The following is a 23338-nucleotide window of genomic DNA, read 5'->3' on the forward strand; positions in this document are numbered from 1 at the left end:
AGAAGTTTCTCGTTGAGTATGAAATGCAAAGCTCGAACCAACATGATCGAAATCCAACACGAGGTCGATGGACGTTATTTTTATACTGGAAGAGTAGACCTGTCGCTTCACTGATGGACCAATTAGTCATCATGTCTCTTGCTGCTGGAAGGGGAAGGAGGAGGGAAGAGGAGGAAGGGGAGAGGGAGGAGGAAGAGGAGGAAGGGGAGAGGGAGGAGGAAGAGAATGGAGGGAAGGGGTGGGAGGAGGAGGGCAGGGGGAAGGGGAGGGAGGAGAAAGGGGAAGAGGAAGAGGGGAGGGGAAGAGGAAAGAGGAGGGGAGAGGGGAGAGGGGAAGGGATGTACTGCATATATTTTTGGGGGGGGGGGCTTTTATAGGACCCTCGATTTGGGGGAGAAGGAAAGGAGAACAAATTTACCCGTGCAAACAGAGCTTTAACATCAGCGTTGCCCAAGTAAATAGAGAAATTGTAATAACCTCTGCCACCACACATTTACATAGTGTTTATGCCTTCCCACCACACCCCACACTTCCTCTTGATACCGAGGGCACATTGCCGATGTTACCCTCTCCCCTTCATGAAGTTGTATTTGTACCCTGAGTCTGGAGATTGTAACTAAAAAGATGTGGCCGTGGATAAGGAACAATGGCGGACAGACAATGGTGTATATATACACTACTCACAATAAGTTAGGGATATCGGCAGGTTCATCGGTGTGGTTGGTTTTGTGTATTAATTATGTTGAAAAAAGTTGTTGGTCCTAATTCGATGGTTATTAACGTGTGAAAAAACACAGCATTCTTGATTTCAATACCATAACCCGAACCCCTATAAAAAAAAATAAACTCACTCCCACAATATCCCTCTCACTCCCACAATATCCCTCTCACTCCCACAATATCCCTCTCACTCCCACAATATCCCTCTCACTCCCACAATATCCCTCTCACTCCCACAATATCCCTCTCACTCCCACAATATCCCTCTCACTCCCACAATATCCCTCTCACTCCCACAATATCCCTCTCACTCCCACAATATCCCTCTCACTCCCACAATATCCCTCTCACTCCCACAATATCCCTCTCACTCCCACAATATCCCTCTCACTCCCACAATATCCCTCTCGCTCCCACAATATCCCTCTCACTCCCACAATATCCCTCTCGCTCCCACAATATCCCTCTCACTCCCACAATATCCCTCTCACTCCCACAATATCCCTCTCACTCCCACAATATCCCTCTCACTCCCACAATATCCCTCTCACTCCCACAATATCCCTCTCACTCCCACAATATCCCTCTCACTCCCACAATATCCCTCTCACTCCCACAATATCCCTCTCACTCCCACAATATCCCTCTCACTCCCACAATATCCCTCTCACTCCCACAATATCCCTCTCACTCCCACAATATCCCTCTCACTCCCACAATATCCCTCTCACTCCCACAATATCCCTCTCACTCCCACAATATCCCTCTCACTCCCACAATATCCCTCTCACTCCCACAATATCCCTAACTTATTGAGTAGTGTATGTAGATTTATCTACTTATGTGGAAGTGACGTCGTATCATGAAAGAAGATCACACAAAAAGGGGAAAATAAAATAGCACAACAAAGGCGAGGCACCGGGGGGTGGGGGGGGGAGACGGATGGGGTGGGGGGGGTTGAGGGGGGGGGGGCTTCTTCGTTCGTTGATATACGTACTTTTTAGCTCACCTGGAACAAAGTTCAGGTGAGCTTATGCGATGGCGCGGCATCCGACCGTCTGTCTGTAAACACTTGAAACTTCTTCTGCAAAACCGCTGATGGGATTTTGACCAAATTTGGCACAAATGATATTTGTTGTGTTGTGACTAAAGTTTGTTCACGGCAATGAAAAAAAACGGGGTGTCAGGGGGTCTGCGTGTAGCCATATTTCCCCCCAAAATAGGTATTTGCTTTTTCCCCTGAAACGACAAACACTATTTCGATGAAACTCCCCCACAACCTTCACCACACGTGATGTATAAATGTTTGTTCAAGGCATTACAAAAGGAGGTATGTGGGAGTGGACCCCAAAATAGGTATGTTTTGTTTGTTTGAAGTCTATTGATTATGTCAGTATGATTCTCCCTGCTGCCCTGTCTTCTGGCAACCATTGTAATTGGTTTAAAATACCTTTAGTCAGTGCAGTATACTGGTTATTCTACCAGGTGAGCGCCAGGTGTATTGCCCATATTTTTACTCTTTAAAGGAAGGAACTAAATAAAATAGACTCAATCTGAGGAGGGAGCAGGGGTGTTCCACCCATTACCAAGCTGCTTGGAGACTGCTCACCGAGCAGCTCAAGCACTCAAGCAAGCTTTATTACACAGAAACCGATCTGTTCTGACGCAGGGCATACTGGAATTGAGTGGACAAAATGGGGGGAATTAAGACCCCAAGCTGAGCGACCTGAACGGAGGCTGACCAAAGATAAGCCTGTTAGTGTAAATTATCTTAAAAACACACACACAAAGACACAGTTTTCCTTCATGTAATCCCTAGGAGGTGGAGAAGTATGTATGCAAAGTTTGGGGGTGGTACGTTTCATGGTCTTGGAGTTATGGAGGAGACGGGGACACACCACACACACACACACACACACACACACACACACACACACACACACACACACACCTTTTTATTATTATAGATATATTATGATTCCACAATGTTTGTTGATGTAAGATGTTTATGTGAGAGATTGGGAAATATGTGACAAGTTCCTTCAGGATTGGAAATTTTATCTGGGACGAACGAGCAATTTATACCGGATTATGTTTCAGAACGAACCAGGATTTGTCAAGAAAGATCTTGTTCTGATTACATCGTTGGTGAGAAGGGGAGGACGAGAGCAAGAGGGGAATGGGGTAGTGGGGAAGAGAGAGAGAGAGGGGGGTGGGGTAGTGGGGAAGAGAGAGAGAGGGGATGGGGAAGTGAGGAAGAGAGAGAGGGAAGGGGATGGGGTAGTGGGGAAGAAAAAGAGAGGGGGGGTGCGGTAGTGGGGAAGAGAGAAAGAGGGGAATGGGGTAGTGGGGAAGAGAGAGAGAGGGGGGGTGGGGTAGTGGGGAAGAGAGAGAGAGGGGATGGGGAAGTGAGGAAGAGAAAGAGGGGAATGGGGTAGTGGGGAAGAGAGAGAGAGGGGGGGTGGGGTAGTGGGGAAGAGAGAGAGAGAGGGGATGGGGAAGTGAGGAAGAGAGAGAGGGGGATGGGGCAGTGTGGAAGAGAGAGAGGTGGATGGGGCTGTGGGGGAGAAAGAGGAGGGAGAGAGAGGGGGATGGGGGAGATGAAGGGAGAGAGAGAGAGAGAGAGGGAAGGGGATGGGGGGTGGGGGATGAGAGAGGATGGAGGAGAGGGTGTGGATTAAGAAAGGCCTTTAATCAGCAAACACAAGTTTGGACTATCCCCTCTTCCTGGTTGGACATCGTTCAATTAAACAAACCTTGGGTTTTGTGACACTTGACAAGAGGGAAAATCGAGTTGGAAAATAAATAAGTGGAATAGAGTGAAGGAAAATATGAACAGGGAAATAATACAGAAGAAAAAGGAAAGAATGAAAAGGAGAAAATATGGAATTTTAAATGATCTGTAAATGGAAGGAAGAAGAAGAACCCCCTCCCCGTTCCCCTTCACTTACAAAGTCTTCTCAAGTTGTTCTGATCCAGCTCCACCTTCTCCGGATGCTCCACCGGTCCTTCTGTGGAAATGACTAAAGATTAACAAAAATTACAACATGTGAAATTCTATTGTTTTTTTGTTTATGAAGATTTATTTTATCTTTTAACGAAAAATCTAAACACAACAAACATGGGGGAAGAGACATGGAACCTCCATTTTGTATTAAATAAATTATAATTTTCATCGATTCATGAAGGAAATTTCCCAACATTGTCCTTACACTTCCCTCTGATGTAGTAAAATGGAGTGATCGCCAATTCGTTTTCTCCACAAGATAGAATGAATCTTTCCTTCTTCACTGGAATTAAACATCACATGATTCCAGGAACAAGTGAATGATTCAAGAAACATGTGAATGATTCAAGAAACATGCGAATTATTCAAGGTACATGTGAATGATTCAATGTGCATGTAATTGATTCCAGGTACATGTCAATGATTGAAGCAACATGCGAATTATTCAATATGCATGTGAATGATTTTAGGAACATGTGAATGATTTATGTTGATGTGAGATCGTTCTTGGTGAAATTAATCTGTTGATCGCTCCGTGATAGGTCAGTGCACCTGTGAAAAAATTATAGATTGAAAAATTCCCTTTACCAACTCAGTATTTTTAGCTCACCTGGACTTTAGTGCGGTGAGCTTATGCGATCGAAGATTGTCCATAGGGGAGTGAGGGAGTGAGGGAGTGAGGGAGTGAGTGAGGGAGTGAGGGAGGGATTGAGTCTGTAAACACTTCAGTCATTATCGCTTGAACCAAACACATGATGTTGATGAAAGTTGGACATGAGCTTCATATTTGATGCTTCATGAAGGTGAATTCATCACATCAAAATCTGTGCTCAATAAGGGGAACTATGGGGGTTTGACCCCAAAATAGGTATTTGATCTCTTCTCTGAAACCACACACACAATTTTGAAAAACGTGATCACAACCTTCATCACCCATGATGCACTAAAGTTTGTTCACAGCATTAAACATATCATAGTCTGAGAGGGTCCGTGGGGGGTTGAGCGACTGTTGCTCCTGATCCAGGTGAGCTTCAGGACCCACGGTCCTATTTTATTTTTTAAGTTTCCCTGGATTCACCCAATGGTTGATCGATCAAAATGGAAATGCCTGAATTATTGCCACCTGGAAAATGTGATCTCCTGCTGTGGGGAAGAGAGAGAATGGAAATGAAATCTGGAAAATGAAATGGAAAAAAAAAATGAAAAGAAAAAAAAAAAAAAAAAAAAAAAAAAATCTCCCAAATGGAAATGCCTGCCACCACACCAAGGTGATTTGTGTTGTAGTGTTCAATTATACAATTAATTTAATTTGAATAAAGGTTTAAAGGTGCATAAATAAATTGATTCAGCGTTTTACCGCCGTTATACCCAGTGTCTATTACATCACCCTACCAAACACATTACAGTAGTTCTTCTTGCCTATTGTTTGTGTGATTTATGACGTCCTTAAAAACAGCAGGCTTTTTGTTTGGAATGATTTTCACTTTTGTTTCACTGCCAGGCAGGTAGACAGGATAAAAATATTATCTCGCTCCGCTTTGCATATGTGTGATCGGGACAAAATCAAAACCAAAGTACATGCAAAACGAAAGACTGGTCTTCAGATTTGTGTTCAAAATATCACATTCAATTGAAATAAGTAGTTCCTCGATCATAAACTGATGATGATAAACTGATCAGACAGACGAAAAAGACATTAAGAAATTCCCTAACTCTACTTTTCACTTCACGTGTGCAGGGTAATTAAAACTACTCACAACCAACAGGGCTTTGTCCGTAGCACAATGGAGTAATGCTCTACCACACGGGCTTGCACCTTCACTTCACACCTGTCTCTCCTGGAACAGGTGGAATCTAAAACTATCAATATTATTATCATCTCGCATGACAAGACCAAAGAACAAGACCTGCTGCTCTCGCATTGCAGAGGTTGCTGGACCCTCTGTTATTTCCCATTTACTCCAGTCTTGATCCCTCTGCTCTCTTCGATCTCCGACCATCTCTAATATATCGAGGATGAATCCATTCTTACAGTAACTCCTTCTAATCAAACTCCCCAAATCTCTACTTACTGCAAATATCCAGTCTTTTATCCGATTTGTGGAACTGCTTTTTGGAGATGATTCAATCCAAATTTTCTTTCCAGGGACTTCAAGTACCTGTTACACCACCAAATGGTGTCATCTCCGTCACTAACTTGTGAACTGCCCTTGTGAACCCTACCTCTCCCAAGCCTCATGGCTTCAGGTGAGGATATTTCCTCCACTCCCATCTTTAGTTTTCTCCTGTTCATTGGTTGCCTTGCTTGTTGCATCTACCTGTTGTGTACACCTTTTTGCCCTCTGTAACCTCCATCTTTCTGAGTCATGATTTGGTACAAAAAAACATTCCCATTTGTTCCTTTTCTATAATTTTCTCTTCCTGTTTCTCTTCCATTTTTGTGTTCCCTTATTATTTTTTTGGATGAAATGTCCAGTTTGTGTCACTCACTCTCTATCTTCTCCAGGAAGTTCTTATTGAGCGTGATGAGCCCGTCCAAATTCTTCTCCTCCTTCGAGAAGTCCAGAACTGGGAGCGGTGTCCTCTCCACGGATTTAAAGTCTGACATGGTCTCGAGCCTTGGAATAAAAAGGAAAAACATCAGCTTAAGATATTCGTGGAGAGAGTATTGTTAAAATAATACATTTTTAAAACAAATCAAAACACGTCATCTGTAAAAGAATGGTTAATAATAAAAAATAGAAAAGAGATAGAGTAAATATTTGTATTGATCTGTATTTTTATTCAGACAGGGCCGCGCCCGTGCTGATGCGTTTGTTGATCGTGTTTGGAATGGAAGCCCAGATGTTGGTCCGCACTTCTCGACGCTGGAGCGGAAGATCCAGGTAGTTCAACCGCCTCCAAGAGTGGGAATAAATAGTTACACCCTCCACAGAAAGAGGGCACTCATCCACACGCGGCAACAGAACCATCAATCATATTTCCTATCTGCTATTCTCTTCAATGCGCGATCGCTCAATAAGATCGATGATCTCGAAATAATGATACATTGATACAATGACAATTTTGAGATGTTCACCTTAAAGTTGTTACGTAAAGGTGGTTCTCTTTCGACAAACCTGCTACAGCTTGTGAGCTATCTGGATACCACCAATTCTATCACAATCGTGAAAATCACGTCGTTTGGGGGAGGGGGTTGGGGGGTTGGACTATACGTACACGATGACATGCACGCGAGCGAAGTCTTCAATGATCGTATACCTGCTCACCGTGAGGGTTTATGGGTCAAGCTGAAATTATCTATCCGTGTACCACTACCCAAGGACATATTCGTTTGCGTGGTTTTCTCACCCCCTCGATACCAGCATCAGGATGAACTTGGCAATCATCCCTTTGATATGGTAGGGTATGAGCCAATGGTGTTGGTCGTTATCAGTCTGAGGGGGCCTGGCTAATTGTTATTTCTAGCAAGGCGAGTGTCCCTAGAGATGGAAAATGTGTGATAGCAGTGTGTGGCTCTTTGCCTTCTTTGTATTAACACCCTGTACACAACCCTACTCCTAAGGTTGCCAGTATCCAGCTTTTTCACCCAAAATGTATCGTTATTGGCATTCTCATTGGCATGCATGCCGATACAGGATATGACACAGTCAGCACATTTACACACAAAGGGAAACTCGGTGCACTCCAAATCATCAGCACCAACAATGAGATACAAAACACCTTCGCCTAATTAGGCAAGGAATAGGATCTTAGTGATGAGCTCCTAGATATGTTGAAGAAATCCGTGCCTCCGGTATGGAGCCAAATCTGGTGCAACAAAAGTAAATAACCTGAGATATTGGTCCGCACTTCTCGACGCTGGAGCGGAAGATCCAGGATCCAGGTAGATCTTCTACCGACTCCTCTCCGGCCTTGCACCCCCAGCTCTCTCTGTGCTCTGTCCCCCAAATATTCCTACAGGTCGCACAAGATCTGCCAGCAACCCTCTGATGGTTAAACTGCCGAAATCTCGGCTCTCCGCTCACCTTCACTCTTTCATTCCTCTTTTCTCCCGCCTCTGGAACAAACTCCCTCACTCCCTTCAATCCCACTCCTCCCTCCAGGTCTTTAAAACAGCTGTTCACCACCATCTCTTATCTTCCCCCATCCAAAACCTTGATCTTTTCTACCCCCGCTAATTCACCCCAGATCCACCTTGTTTGAAATTCCAACTTCTTTCCTGGAAGTCCTGGCAGTGTCCATATGTTTTATACCTCTCCCACTGCCCCCTTCCCACGCCCCCCCCCCCCCCAAAGCCCTCGCCCTCTCTCAGATCTCTCGATGTCTCCATGTCTCTCGGTCCCTGCTCTCAAATGTTGTGTTTGTGTCCTTCCCCCTCTCTCCCCATCTTGTCTACCGCTCCCTATGTTATATGTTTTATGTGTCGGTTTGTCTTTCTGTGTGATTAATGTTCGCTCTTTCACGAGCCTCGATCTTGTATACAAAAAAAAAAAAAAAAAAAAAAAAAAAAAAAAAAAAAAAAAAAATAAATATCACCTATTCTGTACCAAAAAGGCGAGATCTAGAATCACCAACTGCCACCTTGCAAAGATTGGTCACGCAAGCATTCACTTTGGGCCAACTATCAAGCTGCCGTCTGGAAGAGGAGTCTGTAGAAGAACCAAGAGGTAACTTGTCCCATCAGGAGAAGCAGATGCTGGAAGACGCAAGATGGACATGTACAGCTGGTAGTAGACTCTATGGATGGACAACCGGCACCTAAAGTTGTGTGGGAGCTATTTCTACGTGTCCCAAAAGCTGCAAGATTCCTAAGTGTGTAAGCATGGCCAGTGGCCGCAAGTGCACAGACATGTGCATACTCAGTCCCTGTGAAAATCGGTGAACATCTGTCGATAGTGATGACAGTTCTGCTGAAGATGAGCCAGATGACGATGAGGACGATGACTTCTGACCCATTCCTTAAAGTATGTCTCGATCAATTTGCATGACCATGCTCAACACATAATATATGAATATTTAATTGTTTTATTTTTGTATAAAAGATCGAGGCTTGTGTAAGAGCTAACATTAATGACAAAAAACAAACGGACACATAAAACATATCTATCTATAATTCCACTAATCTCTGTCTGTGTGTGTGTATGCGACCGCTGTTTCTCGACAACTACCGGTCCGATATACTTGAAACTTGCCAGGTATATTGCTGGGGACCCGAGGATGTGCCTTTTCAAGGTTTCATATTAATCGGACAATTACTTACCGAGCTATGTCCAAAAAACGATTCAACCAATCAGAGAGCAGCGAGCTATCGCGTGTGCCGAACGTGGCGAACACACTCTGCCTCGGACGGCACATTTGAGAGCGTATTCATTTATTTCACGTTGGCAAACTATGTTGCCGCTATGTTGGCGTTAAACGATGTTTTAAAACTAATTAAAACTAATTTGCGATTCTTTCGCTTGCCTGCGCGTTTGTGCACGCGATGGCGATTTCTTTACCAAACTCCGCAAGCCGTTCGCTTTGGACCAAACTATTTCATGCAAATAGAGGGGGGGGGGGGGGGGGGGGGATTGTCACCGTACTCGCAAGCCGTTCGCTTTGGACCAAACCATTTCATGTAAATAGAGGGGGGGGGGGGGATATAATTTTAGATATAGATATAGTACGGGCATGCCCTAGTATATATATATACATACACTCAACCCTCGGCTATCGCGCCTAATTGGTGCCGCTATCGGTGCGCGTTAGACGAAATCGCGATAGCCGAACTGAAGAACGTATGGTAATAATTCTAATTGGTGCCAGGACCCCCAAGTTGACCACATATTTAACCATTTTTGCCACTTTTTAACCAAGTGTTTCTACCATATAAAGAAACATTAAAACAAGAATCACAATATGTAAATAAAAAAAAAATGGTAAAAAAAGTGCTTTTTTACCATTTTATTTCCCTTTTTGGGAACGATGAGGGGTTTAGGTGGTTGGGTAGGTTTCGAGGCTTGGGTGGAGTCTTATTGACCACCCATACGTGCCTCTAACTCATCCAGCATTGCGTCAGCTGAAGCACCAGAGAAGCGCTCAACGTCACAGGGCTCGTCAAAGACAGAGGACTGTGCCTCGTTACGACGCCGTAAGCAGGGTCGGCGTCATGGGGGGGGCATTCGCGGGCCATGCTCACCCAAATGAGTTATTGTGCCGCCTCCCCCCCCCCCCCCCCAACAGGCCAAGCCTTTGGCGCCAAACTCGCAAGTCGGCTATATTTTGTGCAGTGTGTGTGTGTGTGTGTGTGTGTGTGTGTGTGTGTGTGTGTGTGTGTGTGTGTGTGTGTTTGTTTGTGTGAAAGAGAGAGACTTTGCAGCATGTTTTTAAATTGGAACTGGGTTGGTGTGTTGGTTGTTGACAGCAAAATCTTATTATCAAGCATTTACATCATAGATTGGGGTCTCGAACGGCAGTTTGTGCCCCCCCCCCCCCTGCGGTTACCATAATGTCCCCCGATTAGACTTGTTCTAACGCCGAATCTGGCCGTAAGAATTCGGTGATCTGGCGTTGGCGGAGGGAGTTGACATGGGCATGATACTGCTCCTCGTAACCTGCCAGTGCCGTATTAATAAAGGAGCACCTTGCTTCACTGTTGATTGTTAAATCTTATCTACATTTCTACTATAATCACGGTTTTGGTAAATACCTCGCACTGTTGACTCATTTATCCCAAATTTCTTTCTAACACTTCGCTTTGTTTCACCATTGTCTATCAACTGCACAATTTCGAATTTCTGAGCATAAGTTAAGTTCTTCCTCTTCTTGATTTCCCATGATTTCTCTTTCCCCACGCTTGGTGATGACGTAGCACCCTTTCCACCATTTCCGGTGCGCTATAGCGCGTATTTGGGGCGCGATAGTCGTGTGTTGTGCAGTTTTTTAGGTAGCCGCGATAGCAGAGAAATGCGATAGCTGAGTTCGCGATAGCCGAGGGTTGAGTTTGTATATATATTGTAACGAATTTGAGAATTATGGCTGGTTGTGTGTAAATGTTACCCTCCGTAATGTAAAGAAAGGTCGAAGGTCATCCTCTTAGTTAATTCCATAAACATACACGCAGGGCACCATATACCCTTTTAAATAGTTATTCCCTTATTCTATGTAGTTTAAGGCTGTGTTTCCCAATAGTCGACTCTCCATTGCACCGAAAAATAAGATTAGGTCCCATCTTCAAAGTGTCAGGTTTGGATGGTTTTCGCCGCAAATGGACTCCATTAAGCACGCGGTCGGTTCGGAGAAGAAAGGCGTGTCTCCGCACCTCGTCATAGGAAGGAGGAGTGAGTCGGCCCCGCTCAACCAATCCAGCACGAAGGGGTTTGGCTTGAGAGGGCGGGGAGAGAATGATCTGGGAGGTTCGTGAAGGTTCAAGGGTGGGGCTTATATAACCCGTGGGAGACGCCCCCACCAGAGATGAGATACGGCAGAGGAGTCCCGGGAAAGCACGCAACGTCCCCACGGCGGCCGAGAGAGAGAGAACCGAGGCAACCCGAGGAGCGCGCGATGCAGCGATGCACAAAAGGAACTTCGCCCACACAGTTTGGAACCGCGGGAGTTCGCACGACCGCAGCTTGGCTTTTTGACGGCGGTGCCTTCCGGCCCGACCATGCCCAGTCCCTGCTGGTCCTTCCTTTCCTCTCCAAGCCATCCACCTCCAGCCATTCATTCCTGCCTGCATTCCCTGTGTAAGTGTGATCGTTCGTCTGTCTTTCACGTTGTCCTGGGGTATTAATTAAGAGTGTAATAGGTAAGCTAGTGTTGCACTGTGTCTTCTTCTCCTGTAAATTACTTTCGTTATTCTTCCTTCTCCTTGGTTTCTTTCGTTGTGTAAATAGTAATTAATAGTAATAAATCCTGTTCTTCCTACTTTGTCCTCTTTCCTTCGCATTCGGTCGCTTTAGAGGTTTCCCCAATGAGGGCCCGTTGTGCGATTCGGCCAACGAAGATCAATCGGGTCAGTCTTGGTAACCGGCTCACGGTGCAGTTCGCTTCGCTCGGCGCAACTAGTCCATTACGCTGCGCCACGGGGGAGTATTTCCTTGCGTACCGATAGGTGCTGGTATTTAGGTCATAGGACGGTTGGGCCTAATACCCTACCCAGCGCTGACCGGGTGTGACGTCATACCGCCAGGACCACGTCGGCGAGTCATAGACGAGGGGACTAATCCCCCCTCGATAACGGGAACCGAGGCCGACGTTGGGTTCCGTAACAATATATATATATATATATATATATATATATATATATATATATATATATATATATATATATATATATATTGTTGCGGAGATGAGGACTGTATTTTTTTTGATTGTGTGCTGTATTATTATTATTATTGTTTATTCTGCGCCCCCCTACCTCCGGAGCTGTGTAAAGGTGAAAGGGCATCCCATAATTAGTCCACAAGCATACACATCAGCCAAATAATAGAATACCCCTGTTGATAGTTATCTCTTATTCTGTGTTTTAGAGTAAGGCTGTGTCTCCCATTAATTGAAGTACTCCATTGCACCAGTGAAAGAGAATAGATCCCCTTTCCTTCCCATCCCCAAAATCTCCATTTCCTTTTACATCCCCTTCCGTCATTGCCGGGCCTCGATTGCCAATTACCTCCCCTCCAATAACCGCCATTGAACATGTGCTCGAATCGGAGAAGAAAGGCGTGCCCGCCCGTCATCATCAAGGGCGGAGCCAGAGGGTCGCGCGACCAACCAGGGCCGAGGTGAGCACCCCGATGGGCGTGTCCAAAAGGCTGGTGGCTTAATCGCCGGAGGCGCTATAAAAGGCGCACGCAAGAAGCAAGAGAGAGTAGTCGTGAGTTGGTCGTCAGTGGAGGAGTCAGTCAGTGGAGTCGGTGGTCAGTTGGTTGCGTTGGTTGCGGTGAGGAGTCGGTGGTGGTGGTCAGTTGGTTGCGTTGGTTGCGGTGAGAAGTCGGTGGTAAACAGTGAACGAACGCACAAGAAAGAGTTGAGGGTTTGGACCAGACGAGTCGGACAAGGCCTGGCAAAGCACGCGACGTCCACAGCAGCCACAACAGCAGCTTGGGGGCCTGAACGGCGGTTTGGAGCAGGGCCGTGAAGGAACGGCGGCTGCTAAACGCACCGGTTGTGCTGCAGGACCCCCTTGGACCTTCCTCTCCCTCCAGCCATCCACCTCCTGCCTTTCCACCCTTCTTGTGTACGTGAGTTTGTTTTGTTTGTTCTGTCCCTGGGTATTTAATTAAGTCTGTAGGTAAACTAGTATTTGCACTGTGGCACCTGCGTCTTATGTGTTGTAAATAAACCTTGATTGCTCCTTTTTGCTTGTGTAAATAATAAATCCCATTACTCGTCTGTACATCTTCTCGTTTTATTCCTTTTCCTCTTTGCATTTCGTCGTTTTAGTCTTTTCCCAGTTTGGGCAGCTGCGGTGCGATACGGCCAAGGTTCTGGGTGAATCGGGTGAGTCGGGGATCCTGTAACGGTCGTGGTTGGACCATCCGCTCGGCCCATCATACCATCTAAACCACGATCAGTAACAATTGGTGTCTGGGCGTTAGATTCGGGGCCCGAACCAAATTTTTAAAACATCTAAAAAAAAAATTTGGTCAAAATTTGGAGCGGCCGAAATTTGTTTTGTTTTACAAAACCTGAACTTTGAAATCGCGCCATGGCTGGTCAAGGCGACGGGATGCCGGTGGGAGAGATAGACGGGGTAGAATCGACCCAGGACCTCGGGGAAATGTATGTGGATGAAAGAGAGGAGGAGAACATTGGCAATGTGGTTGAGGGGGTATCAGGCGCACAAAATGGCGCTCTCGCGCACGAGGTTTCAGGCGCGCAAAAAGGCGCCTCGCACGAGCGCGCGGTAGCCGAGCCCGCTGTATCAGCGGGCTTTAACATGCAGCCGATTGACATACAGGCCCTCATTGCGCAGCTACAGGCAGCTGTACAGATGAGTATGGGAGACCAAATTGGAGGTTTGGAAAACAGAATGGGGGAGCGACTAGGAAATCAAATCGGGGAATTAGACAAGAAATTTGAAGGGATGAAACATGGGTTAACGGGGGTGGAAAATAGAATGGCTGCCCAGGAGAATCAGATAGAGGGGATGAAAAATGGGTTAATGGGGCTAGAAAATAGCATGGAAGGCAAATTGCGGGAGATAGGGGAGCAATCCGCCCGAGAAATTAAACAAATGGGACAGCAGATATAGGAGGTAAAAATCGGGGTAGAAACCAAATTGGATGCTCAGAGGGATGAATTGGGACAGATGAGGGTGGCATCTACAAAGGAGATGGAGGAGATGAAGGAGGAGATACGACGAGGTGTGAGTGAGGAGGTCTCGGGGCTACGCGAGGAGGTAAAGCGAGGTGAGAAGCATATGGAGAAAGAGGTGAGAAATGGGGCGGCAAAGTTACAAGGGGGAATCGAAGATCTGACGGAGGAGGTGGAACAGCTGACAGAGGGACAGACGGAGTTAGTGGAGCAGGTTCAAAAGAACACTGCGGTACTAGCAGGGTTAGGGGCGACACAAAAAGAAATTAAAAACGAATTAATAGCAACACAAAAGGAATGTCAGATGGTACGTGAGGGGCTGACAATGAGGTTGGACGAGGTGACAGAGGTAATGGAGACGAAGGACCGGGAGGTGAGGATGCACATAGAGACGGTCACGGTAGCCTTTTTTTTTTTTTTTTTTTTTTTTTTGTATACAATATCGAGGCTCGTGAAAGAGCGAACATTAATCACACAGAAAGACAAACCGACACATAAAACATATAACATAGGGAGCGGTAGACAAGATGGGGAGAGAGGGGGAAGGACACAAACACAACATTTGAGAGCAGGGACCGAGAGACATGGAGACATCGAGAGATCTGAGAGAGGGCGAGGGCTTTGGGGGGGGGGGGCATGGGAAGGGGGCGGTGGGAGAGGTATAAAACATATGGACACTGCCAGGACTTCCAGGAAAGAAGTTGGAATTTCAAACAAGGTGGATCTGGGGTGAATTAGCGGGGGTAGAAAAGATCAAGGTTTTGGATGGGGGAAGATAAGAGATGGTGGTGAACAGCTGTTTTAAAGACCTGGAGGGAGGAGTGGGATTGAAGGGAGTGAGGGAGTTTGTTCCAGAGGCGGGAGAAAAGAGGAATGAAAGAGTGAAGGTGAGCGGAGAGCCGAGATTTCGGCAGTTTAACCATCAGAGGGTTGCTGGCAGATCTTGTGCGACCTGTAGGAATATTTGGGGGACAGAGCACAGAGAGAGCTGGGGGTGCAAGGCCGGAGAGGAGTCGGTAGAAGACAGAAAGACCACCTACCTGCCTGCGGTGAGTGAGTGAAAGGCCCTCAGAGATAGCTTCATCGCGGGAGATTCCAATAATTCTGAAAGCTTTGGTTTCAACAGCGTGAAGCCGAGCTAGGTGTGAGGCAGGAGCACCGGCCCATAGGGGAGAACAGTATTCCATTGAGCTGCGGATGAAAGCCTTGTATGTGGTGAGGAGCTCAGGTGTGCCGAGGAAGGACTTCGCACGACGGAGGATGCCCAGTCGGCGACTGGCTTTGGAGGCCAGCTTGGAAATGTGGTTTTCCCAAGAAAGATCATGGCAGATAGTGAGACCCAAAATCTTGAGCGACAGAACTTCTTGGAGAGGATTGTTGAGAAAGTAGATGGGAGGGTTGTCCAGTCGATCTTTTCGGAGAGACATAGTAAGAGTGTGAGATTTGTCAGGATTGAAAGACATGTTCCACTTGTTTGACCAGTCTGTGATTTTGTCCAGGTCTTCAGAGAGTGAGGAGGCAGCAGACTGCCGATCTGAGGGAAGAGGAATGGAGCGGCAGAGAGTGGAGTCATCAGCAAAGAGATAGAGAGGATTTTCGAGAGAGTCAGAGAGATCATTGATGAAGACCAGAAAAAGCACGGGGCCCAGAACACTGCCTTGGGGAACTCCAGCCTGAACAGGAAGAGGAGATGAGAGAAACCCATTCAGGGCCACACGTTGACGACGACTAGAGAGGAAGTCCACCAGCCATGCGTGGAGATTTCCATGGATACCAAAGGAGGAGAGTTTGGTGAGCAGAGCGGGGTGCCAGACCGTGTCGAAGGCACGTGATATGTCGAGGGAGACAGCTCTAATTTCCTGTTTGGCATTGAGGACCTCCATCCATTGTTGAGACAGCAGAAGCAGCATGTCCAGAGTAGAGTGACCTGGTCTGAAACCAAATTGATGATCAGAGATCAAGCCATTGGAGAAGAGGAAATATTTCATATCAGAAGCAATGATGGATTCCATGACTTTGCTGATAATTGGGAGAAGGCTGATTGGTCTGTAGTTGCTAGGATCTGTTTTTGCACCTTTTTTGTGCAAAGCGGTGATGTTGGCTGATTTCCAAGCAGATGGCAGTTGACCTTGAGCAAAAGAGAGGGTGAAGAGAACAGAGAGAGGGTGAGATAGAGCAGCAGAGCAGGATTTTAGGACCCGTGGGCTGATGCCGTCGGGTCCAGTTGCAGAATCAGAGTCGAGGGTTGACAGAAACTTTTCCACTTTGTCAGGAGGAAAGGACACGGAGTCCAGGAGCAGCAGGGTACGACTGGGTATGGTGGGTACAGAGAGGGATGGGTTTGGGACACAAGATTTAGAGGCAAACACAGAGTTGAGGCATTCAGCTTTTTCACGTGCGGAGTCAGCTGTGTAGCCGTTTGAGGTAAGGGAGGGGATGGAGGGGGAACAAACACCAGAAACGGATTTGACCAGACGCCACCAGGATTTGGAAGAGGGAGACAGATAAGAGAGTTCGGTCTTGAGAACGGAGAGATATTGTTTCCTGGCTCTCCTGAGGGTGGACACACACTTGTTTCGGGCTTTGTGAAAGGAAATGAGATTTCCTTCCATTGGATTTGCTTTCCAGGAGACGAAGGCAAGTTGTTTCTGGGCAACAGCCTCACCACAAGATTCCGTGTACCATGGACGGGAGGAAGGGTATGACAACTGAAGACGAGATGGGATAAATCTGTGCATGAGAGAGAGCAATTTACTTTGGAAGAATTCCCAGGATGAGTTGATGTCAGAGGTGGTAGAGATGGGAGACCAGTCCAGATGATTGATGGCTGCTTGAAGACCGTGCCAGTTGGCCTGAGTGAAATGCCAGACTCGTCGACGCTGAGCAGGCTCCCTGAGGATGGTCAGAGAGATGTCCACTTTAACAAGGACATGATCAGATGTTCCGATCGGAGCAGAAGAAGAGCAGCAGACATTTTCAGGGAAGTTAGTCATAACCAAGTCCAGAAGAGAAGATGTTCCGTTGACTGAGATCCGGGTCGGGAAATTGACAGATTGTGTCAGTCCCAGTGAGTCGCAGAAGTCCTTTGCTGAGGAGCCATGGCTGGTGAGAGAGGTACCCACACCCAGCCAACTGGCATGATGACAGTTGAAATCACCACATATGAGGAAGAGAGAGTTGGGATGAGTAGATAGAAGTTGGTCCATATCATCAGACAGCGAGATGTAGATGGAGTCATCACTGTTTGGTGGACGGTACAACACACATATGAACAAGAGGTGGGAGCGAAGGGGAAGCCGTAGCCAGAGGTATTCCTGGGGGTGAGGTGGAGAGAGTGCAGTGCAGGGCGAGTGAGGAAGAGAGTTTTTGATAAAGATAGCAACCCCGCCTCCAGGACGAGGCTCAGGTCTATCATACCGGAGGAGGGAGTAGCCCGGGAGAGATACTATGGAATCAGAGACATCATAAAGGAGGAAAGTTTCTGTTAAGCAGATCACGTCTGGTTTGACAGAAGCAACCTGTATGGAGAGATCGGTTAAGTTTGAACGAAGGCCCCGGATGTTTGAGGTCCATACCGTTAATGAAGAGGAAGGGGGAGCATCAGATACAGAACAGGGGGGAGGAGGGGTAGGGTAAGATGTGGAAGAGGTGGAAGAGGTAGGGATAGCTGTTGAAGGTGTGTCAGAGATTTCAGAATAGCTCGGAGAAAGGGAAGGATGGGGCGGACAAAAGGTTTGATGGTGATTGGGTGAGCCACAATGAGGTGTTATTTGAGGAGGGGGAAGAGCGAGGCAGAAGGTTGGGGGAGATGGAGGTGAGAGTTTGAAGGGGGAAGAAGCGGGGAGGACGCTTTGAGGAGGGGGAGTGAGCGGGGGGAAATTGAGAAGCAATGAGGGTGGGGAGATTTGAAGGGGAGGGGTGAGGGGGGAATTTGGAAGGGAAGGGACAAGGGGAGGGATTTGAAAGGGATGGGATATGGGGGAGATTTGGAGGGGAGGGGTGAGGCAGGAGTCTAGGAGGGGAGGGGCGAGGGGGCGTCTTGGCGGGGAGGGGTGAGGGGGTAGTTTAGGAGGGAGGGGGCAAGGGGGGAGATTTGAAAGGGATGGGTGATGGGGAAGATTTGGAGGGGAGGGGTGATGGGGAAGATTTGGAGGGGAGGGGTTATGGGGAAGATTTGGAGGGGAGGGGTGAGATTGGATTTTTGAAAGTGTACGATTTATGGGAAACGAACATTTATTGCAAAATGAGTTTCTTGTGACCTTCGAGTTAAAAATACGTTTAAGGACGCTGGATGGAGGATGGAGTGCAGGAGAGTTTAGGGAATGTAGAACAAAGGCACTATAGGAGATGGATATTTTTTTTGGGATGAATTGATTTGGTGAGCAAGTCGAAAGCAGCCTTTTAAAGAAGAAGAAGAAAAAGGTGTTATAAAATATGACGGAATACATAACTTGAGGGGAAAGTGTAAACATTGAAGGTTAATGAGTGAAAACTATCTGGGGAAATGGGGGAGAAACACGTGGTCGAAGAACGAACGAACGAATAAGAATGAATAAACGAATGAGAACAGAGAAGGAAATGTTTTTTTTTTTTTTTTTTTTTTTTTTTTTTTTGAGTTGAGTTGAGATTTACACAAGGAAGTAGGCTATGGGTGAAAAGACTGGGAATACAGAGAACGAAAGTTATTGGATCACAAACGACGGACCACTGAGAGAAAAACAAAGCCTCAAGGTTGTACAGTGCACACTGTACAAGGCCTTGCTCGCGACACGGCAAACAGACGATCAATTTATGAAAGATAAACACCGAGAAACAACCAAAGTTGCACACAATAACTTCACACACCGAAGGATAAATACAGTTTCGACAAAATACAATTGTGAACAGACTTAACTTCGAAAAACGTGGAGACCGTGTGGAGCTTCGAAAATCCCTGCCGCCGTCTCCAAGATCTCGCGAGATCTCCAAGGATCCTCCTTAGAGGATGAACTTGAGGAGACGCACCGGGAAATAAAAGAGGTGAAGCAAAAATTAGAGGAAGTGGAAGAAGAGGTGAGTGAAATTAAAAAGAGACGGACAGAAACTAAAAGAGAAATCCAGGAGGAGGTGATGGAATATGTGCAAGGTCGGTGCTCAACTCATAATGTGATGCTCACTAACCAAATAAAGAGTTTGCAGGTGGCAAAAGAGGTGCGGAGACGAGGTGCCAAGGTGAGTGGCGAAATATTCGGCAATGTATATGATGTGAGGAAAGCTTCAGTCGGCTTGGGGGTTGCTATGGATCCGGGTGTTCGTGAGAGGCCGTTGGTGAAGTGTGCGACAGGTCTGGTGTGCGAAAAACGAGGTGTGCGAGAATGTCCGGCCATGGGGTGTGTGAGGAAAAAGTGCGTGCCGACCAGTGAGTGTGCTGTCGAGAGTGAGTCGCTAGTAGCGCGTGTGCGAGGGAGCACAGGGAAGCGCGGTGTGGTGAGTGTTACGGAGGAAGTAACGAAAATGTGTGCGCAAGAGGATATGCGAGAAAGGTGTGTAACGGACGGGTGCATGGGGAAAGAGTGCGCTGTCAAGAGTGAAGGAGAATGCATGCCTGTGGTGAGAGTTAGAGGATGTAATGAAAGAGTGTGCGCGAGAGGATGCGCGAGAAAGGTGCGTAACGGACAGGTGCATGAGGAAAGAGTGCGCTGTCGAGAGTAAGGGTGAGTGTGTTGTCAAGAGTGGTGGTGAGAGTAGTGAGAGTGGCACGGAGCATGAGTTGGTTGTGACAGGTGAGCGAGGATGTACACCTGGAATGGGAGGATGCACACCTGGAATGGTAGAGCGTGTGTGGGAATGCACACTTGAGTTGGTCGTGAGGCACGTGGTTGGGTGTGTGGGTGAGAGCACACCTGTGGTTGTCACAGAGGAGGTGACCGAGGAGGGGCGCGAAGAGGTGTGTTGGTGAGGTGTGCGAGCGACGAATGTGTGCCAAGGTGTTCGGTGGTCAGGTGTGTGACCAAGTCGGTGAGCGGAATTAGTGTACCGAGGTGTGTAAGGAAAGGTACGGGGAGCATGGAAACGGCTGGAGGTATGAGCAAGAAAGGGGTAGCGTATGCATGTAAGCATCCAGGTGAGGCATCGACGGTAACCGGGTTAGCGGTTAGAGCGACTTTTAGCTGACTCGGGCCCTCGGTGCGTGCCGGGCTTCGCGTGCCGCGAGAACCAGCGGGGATCCGAGTCACGGCGGGTTCGAAAGGACCGCCGTACGCGATCCACGCTGTGCCTCGCTTGGAACGGCCGCGTCCGGGCTCCACCAGGCGGAGCGGGCAGCCCGATAGGAAGGGTCGTCATGGCGACCACTTTTTATTGAGACGTGCCGGCAGGTCGAGATCGGGACATCGGATGGCTCCACGCCGAGGTGGTGCATGGGATCTCGGCCCGGGTAAGCCCCCGTCCCTGCTCCGAATGCGGGACGTATCCAGCCGCTGGCACAAAACAACCCGTATTCATTGCTCGGCTGTACGAAGCCGAGCTTTAGAAGGGAATTGGCGCACCGAGAGGATGTAATAAGTAGACGGGTGATGAGGATAGTGTTTTGGCCCCGAAATTAGAAAAAAGCAAAATTTGATGATTGGTACGATGATTGGCAGATGATTGGCAAAATTTTTGATTGGCTGAAATTTGGTGTGCCAAATTGATGATAGGACCTCCCCGATGTGGTGGGATGGCAAATCCACCATCCCTCACAGGGTGGGGGCAAATGCGCTATAGTTTATGGGGTGTATGGCAGTGAAAACTAGCCCGGGTGGGTTAGGTTATATTGATAGGGATCTAGCGAAGATGACATTAGGTGACGTTAAGGTTAGTTAGTGACAAGGATACCTGTAGTGGGGACGCAGGTAGATTAGTGTGGATGATAATGACGTGGGAGCGCAATAGTTTAAAGGGACGACTGGGAAGCGCAAGTTTCAGAGGGGAGTAGTTAGCTGAGATGATGCCGTGTGTGTGAGGATTGAACAGGTGTGATTGAACAGGTGTGATTGCACAGGTGTGCAACTGAACAGGTGTGTGGAGCAGTGTATGAGTGAGTAAAGGTGATTGTGTATTGTGTTGACCAAATGGTCCAGGAAGAAAGGAGGGTGCAGGTGGCACCAGGTATGATTGCACAGGTGTGCAACAGCAGGTATGGAGAATGGTAGTGTGGAATAAATGGAGTATTGGAATGGATGGTCGTGGAGTGAGTATGGTGGAAATTGTGGAGTGGAGTGGATGGTGCGAAGGTGTGAATGGGGGAAGAGTGGACCCCCATCACGGATACCCGGGGCGGGTAGTGTAAGTGTTAGGTAGAGGGTACAGGTAAATTGTGGTTGGATATTGGCATCTGTGGTGCGGGTGAAAGAATGGTCTTTGGATGGGTGCATTAGTGTTGTGGAAATGGCTGGGCGTGTAGCCTGTTAGTGTGTGTAGTTGGTTTGGGCACTCCACCACTGTGAGGATGTCGGCCAGGTGAGGCCGCAGGTGGGCTCTGGGAGCCGGTAGTTGTTGTGGATGGGGCCCGAGGATCCGGAGGACGGACCCGGGTAGCCCAGTGCCAGAGGGCACCAAGGGGTGACAGAGCCAGGAGAGGGCCTTCCCCAGTTAGTTAGGTTAGGGTGAGGAGCTAGGTAAGCTCGGGTGGCAACTGCAGTGATGGAGGTGTGCAGGTGGGTAGACCTGCTGGGAGAGCTACACGTCGCAGCCCAGAAATTGTGCGAGGGCACCGGGAGATGAATCGGGGGAGTGAGACCCCAAATTGAGAAGCACCACAGTTTGGTCAATGGGAATTGGTTATTAGAACCCATAGTGTAAGTTGGCCAATGGATTGGCAGGGAGAGACCCCGGGTAGTGTAAAGTGTGTTAAAGTCATTTAGAGGATAGTTAGGAAGAAGGATCTCCTCGAACCATCTGCATCCACTCACCTGAGGTGACAGGAACTCCACACCATGCCATGTTTTGTTATTTTATTGTGCAGATGTTTGGAATGTGAGACGCATCATGACGTGGGTGTGACATTGTGCTTTGTTGTTCCATCTCTTCCTCCTTATGAGGATTGATGATGAATTGGGTGATGGCAAATTTTGGTTAGAGGGATTGTGGTGACGAATTTGGTATTGGAGAAATATGGGGAGACGTGACAGTAGTGACGAATTTGTAAATGGGTAGATTTTGTAAATATGGGGTAAGGGCAAGGGTAGTGTAGGTGACAGGGGGGTGACGTATGGTAGGGACGAGCTTTCTCATTTCGCTCTCCGTACGCATTTCGCCTTGCATTGCCTTATTGACGTGTACCCTTGTGACCTTACCCCTCGCTCAATTGTCTTTCCCCTTTTGTCTCCCACATGACCTGTGCGGCATTGGGCGCCGAGGGGAGTGTGCGTGAGTCCTCCATTGTGCGCCCGAAATTCCCAGAACCAGCTGTCTGCATCGATGCACCACATTATGGACCACAGGTCTGTGGCCGAGCACCACTTATGGACCCCATGGGTTGGGGCATGGCCCCTCTGCTGGAACCGGCCATGAGGGCCCGAAATCTTGCTGGCGGACCTTGGCCACAGGGCACCGATGCCCCACAGGTGAACCACACTAGTCGGCCCTGTGGGCCATAAATAAAATAAATAAAAATGGACACATTGGGTGCAAGTTTTAATACAAATAGGCCGCCAGTAAGCAAAGCAAAAGGAATGACAACATCTGGAAGACCAAATAATAATAACCAGCAGAGGGAGCCGAAGAGCAAGAGATCACCTGCAGGGTTAGGGGTTGTTGATTTATTTTTTTTATTGTTGAACATTGATGAACAATGGTGACTGCACCGATTGGTGCTTGAGGGTGCTTGTATTGGTGCGTTTTTGGGTGCTTTTATGGTGCGTCGATGCAGAGCAGACTGTCTCCCCCCCCCCCCCCCCCCCCAGATAGAACAATCACAGGTCCTGGGTTAGTTTTGTAAATAAAAATAATTGTAAATAATGCTTCCCACCGTCAGTGTATAGTTTGAAGACCATTCCACAATTCGGTTAACTGTGGGCATAAGTCTGTTAGGCAGGGTGCAATGGAGCAGCGGGACACATTTATTTATGTTTTAAAACTGTCGCACTCAGGGTCAGGTTAAAAGTAGAGGGAACTACACCTACGTGTCACACTAAATAAAAGTTGTAGGCCCGGGACGTGCCTAAGAGGAGGAGGGTGCAGTGTTGCGGAGATGAGGACTGTATTTTTTTTGATTGTGTGCTGTATTATTATTATTATTGTTTATTCTGCGCCCCCCTACCTCCGGAGCTGTGTAAAGGTGAAAGGGCATCC

At 47.6% G+C, this 23338-nt stretch overlaps 1 protein-coding gene across 4 annotated transcripts in view; it reads right to left on the minus strand.

Moving 5' to 3' along the window:
- Window positions 1–23338, minus strand: part of LOC137418230 (E3 ubiquitin/ISG15 ligase TRIM25-like) — a 1962167-nt gene that overhangs the window by 716628 nt on the left and 1222201 nt on the right. The window contains exons 12-13 of one of the 4 annotated variants that reach the window (XM_078770753.1): window positions 6218–6345; window positions 3672–3731 (exon numbers count right to left, since the gene is read on the minus strand). The exons of the other annotated variants lie outside the window; for them this stretch is intronic. Coding sequence (XP_078626879.1) covers window positions 3672–3731; window positions 6218–6345 — 188 coding nt within the window. The remainder of the gene's footprint in view (window positions 1–3671; window positions 3732–6217; window positions 6346–23338) is intronic. 4 annotated transcript variants of the gene reach the window in all.

The sequence above is a fragment of the Myxine glutinosa genome, chromosome 1 (genome assembly GCF_964187855.1).
Source record: "Myxine glutinosa chromosome 1, kmMyxGlut1.1, whole genome shotgun sequence".
NCBI classification, from domain to species: domain Eukaryota; kingdom Metazoa; phylum Chordata; class Myxini; order Myxiniformes; family Myxinidae; genus Myxine; species Myxine glutinosa.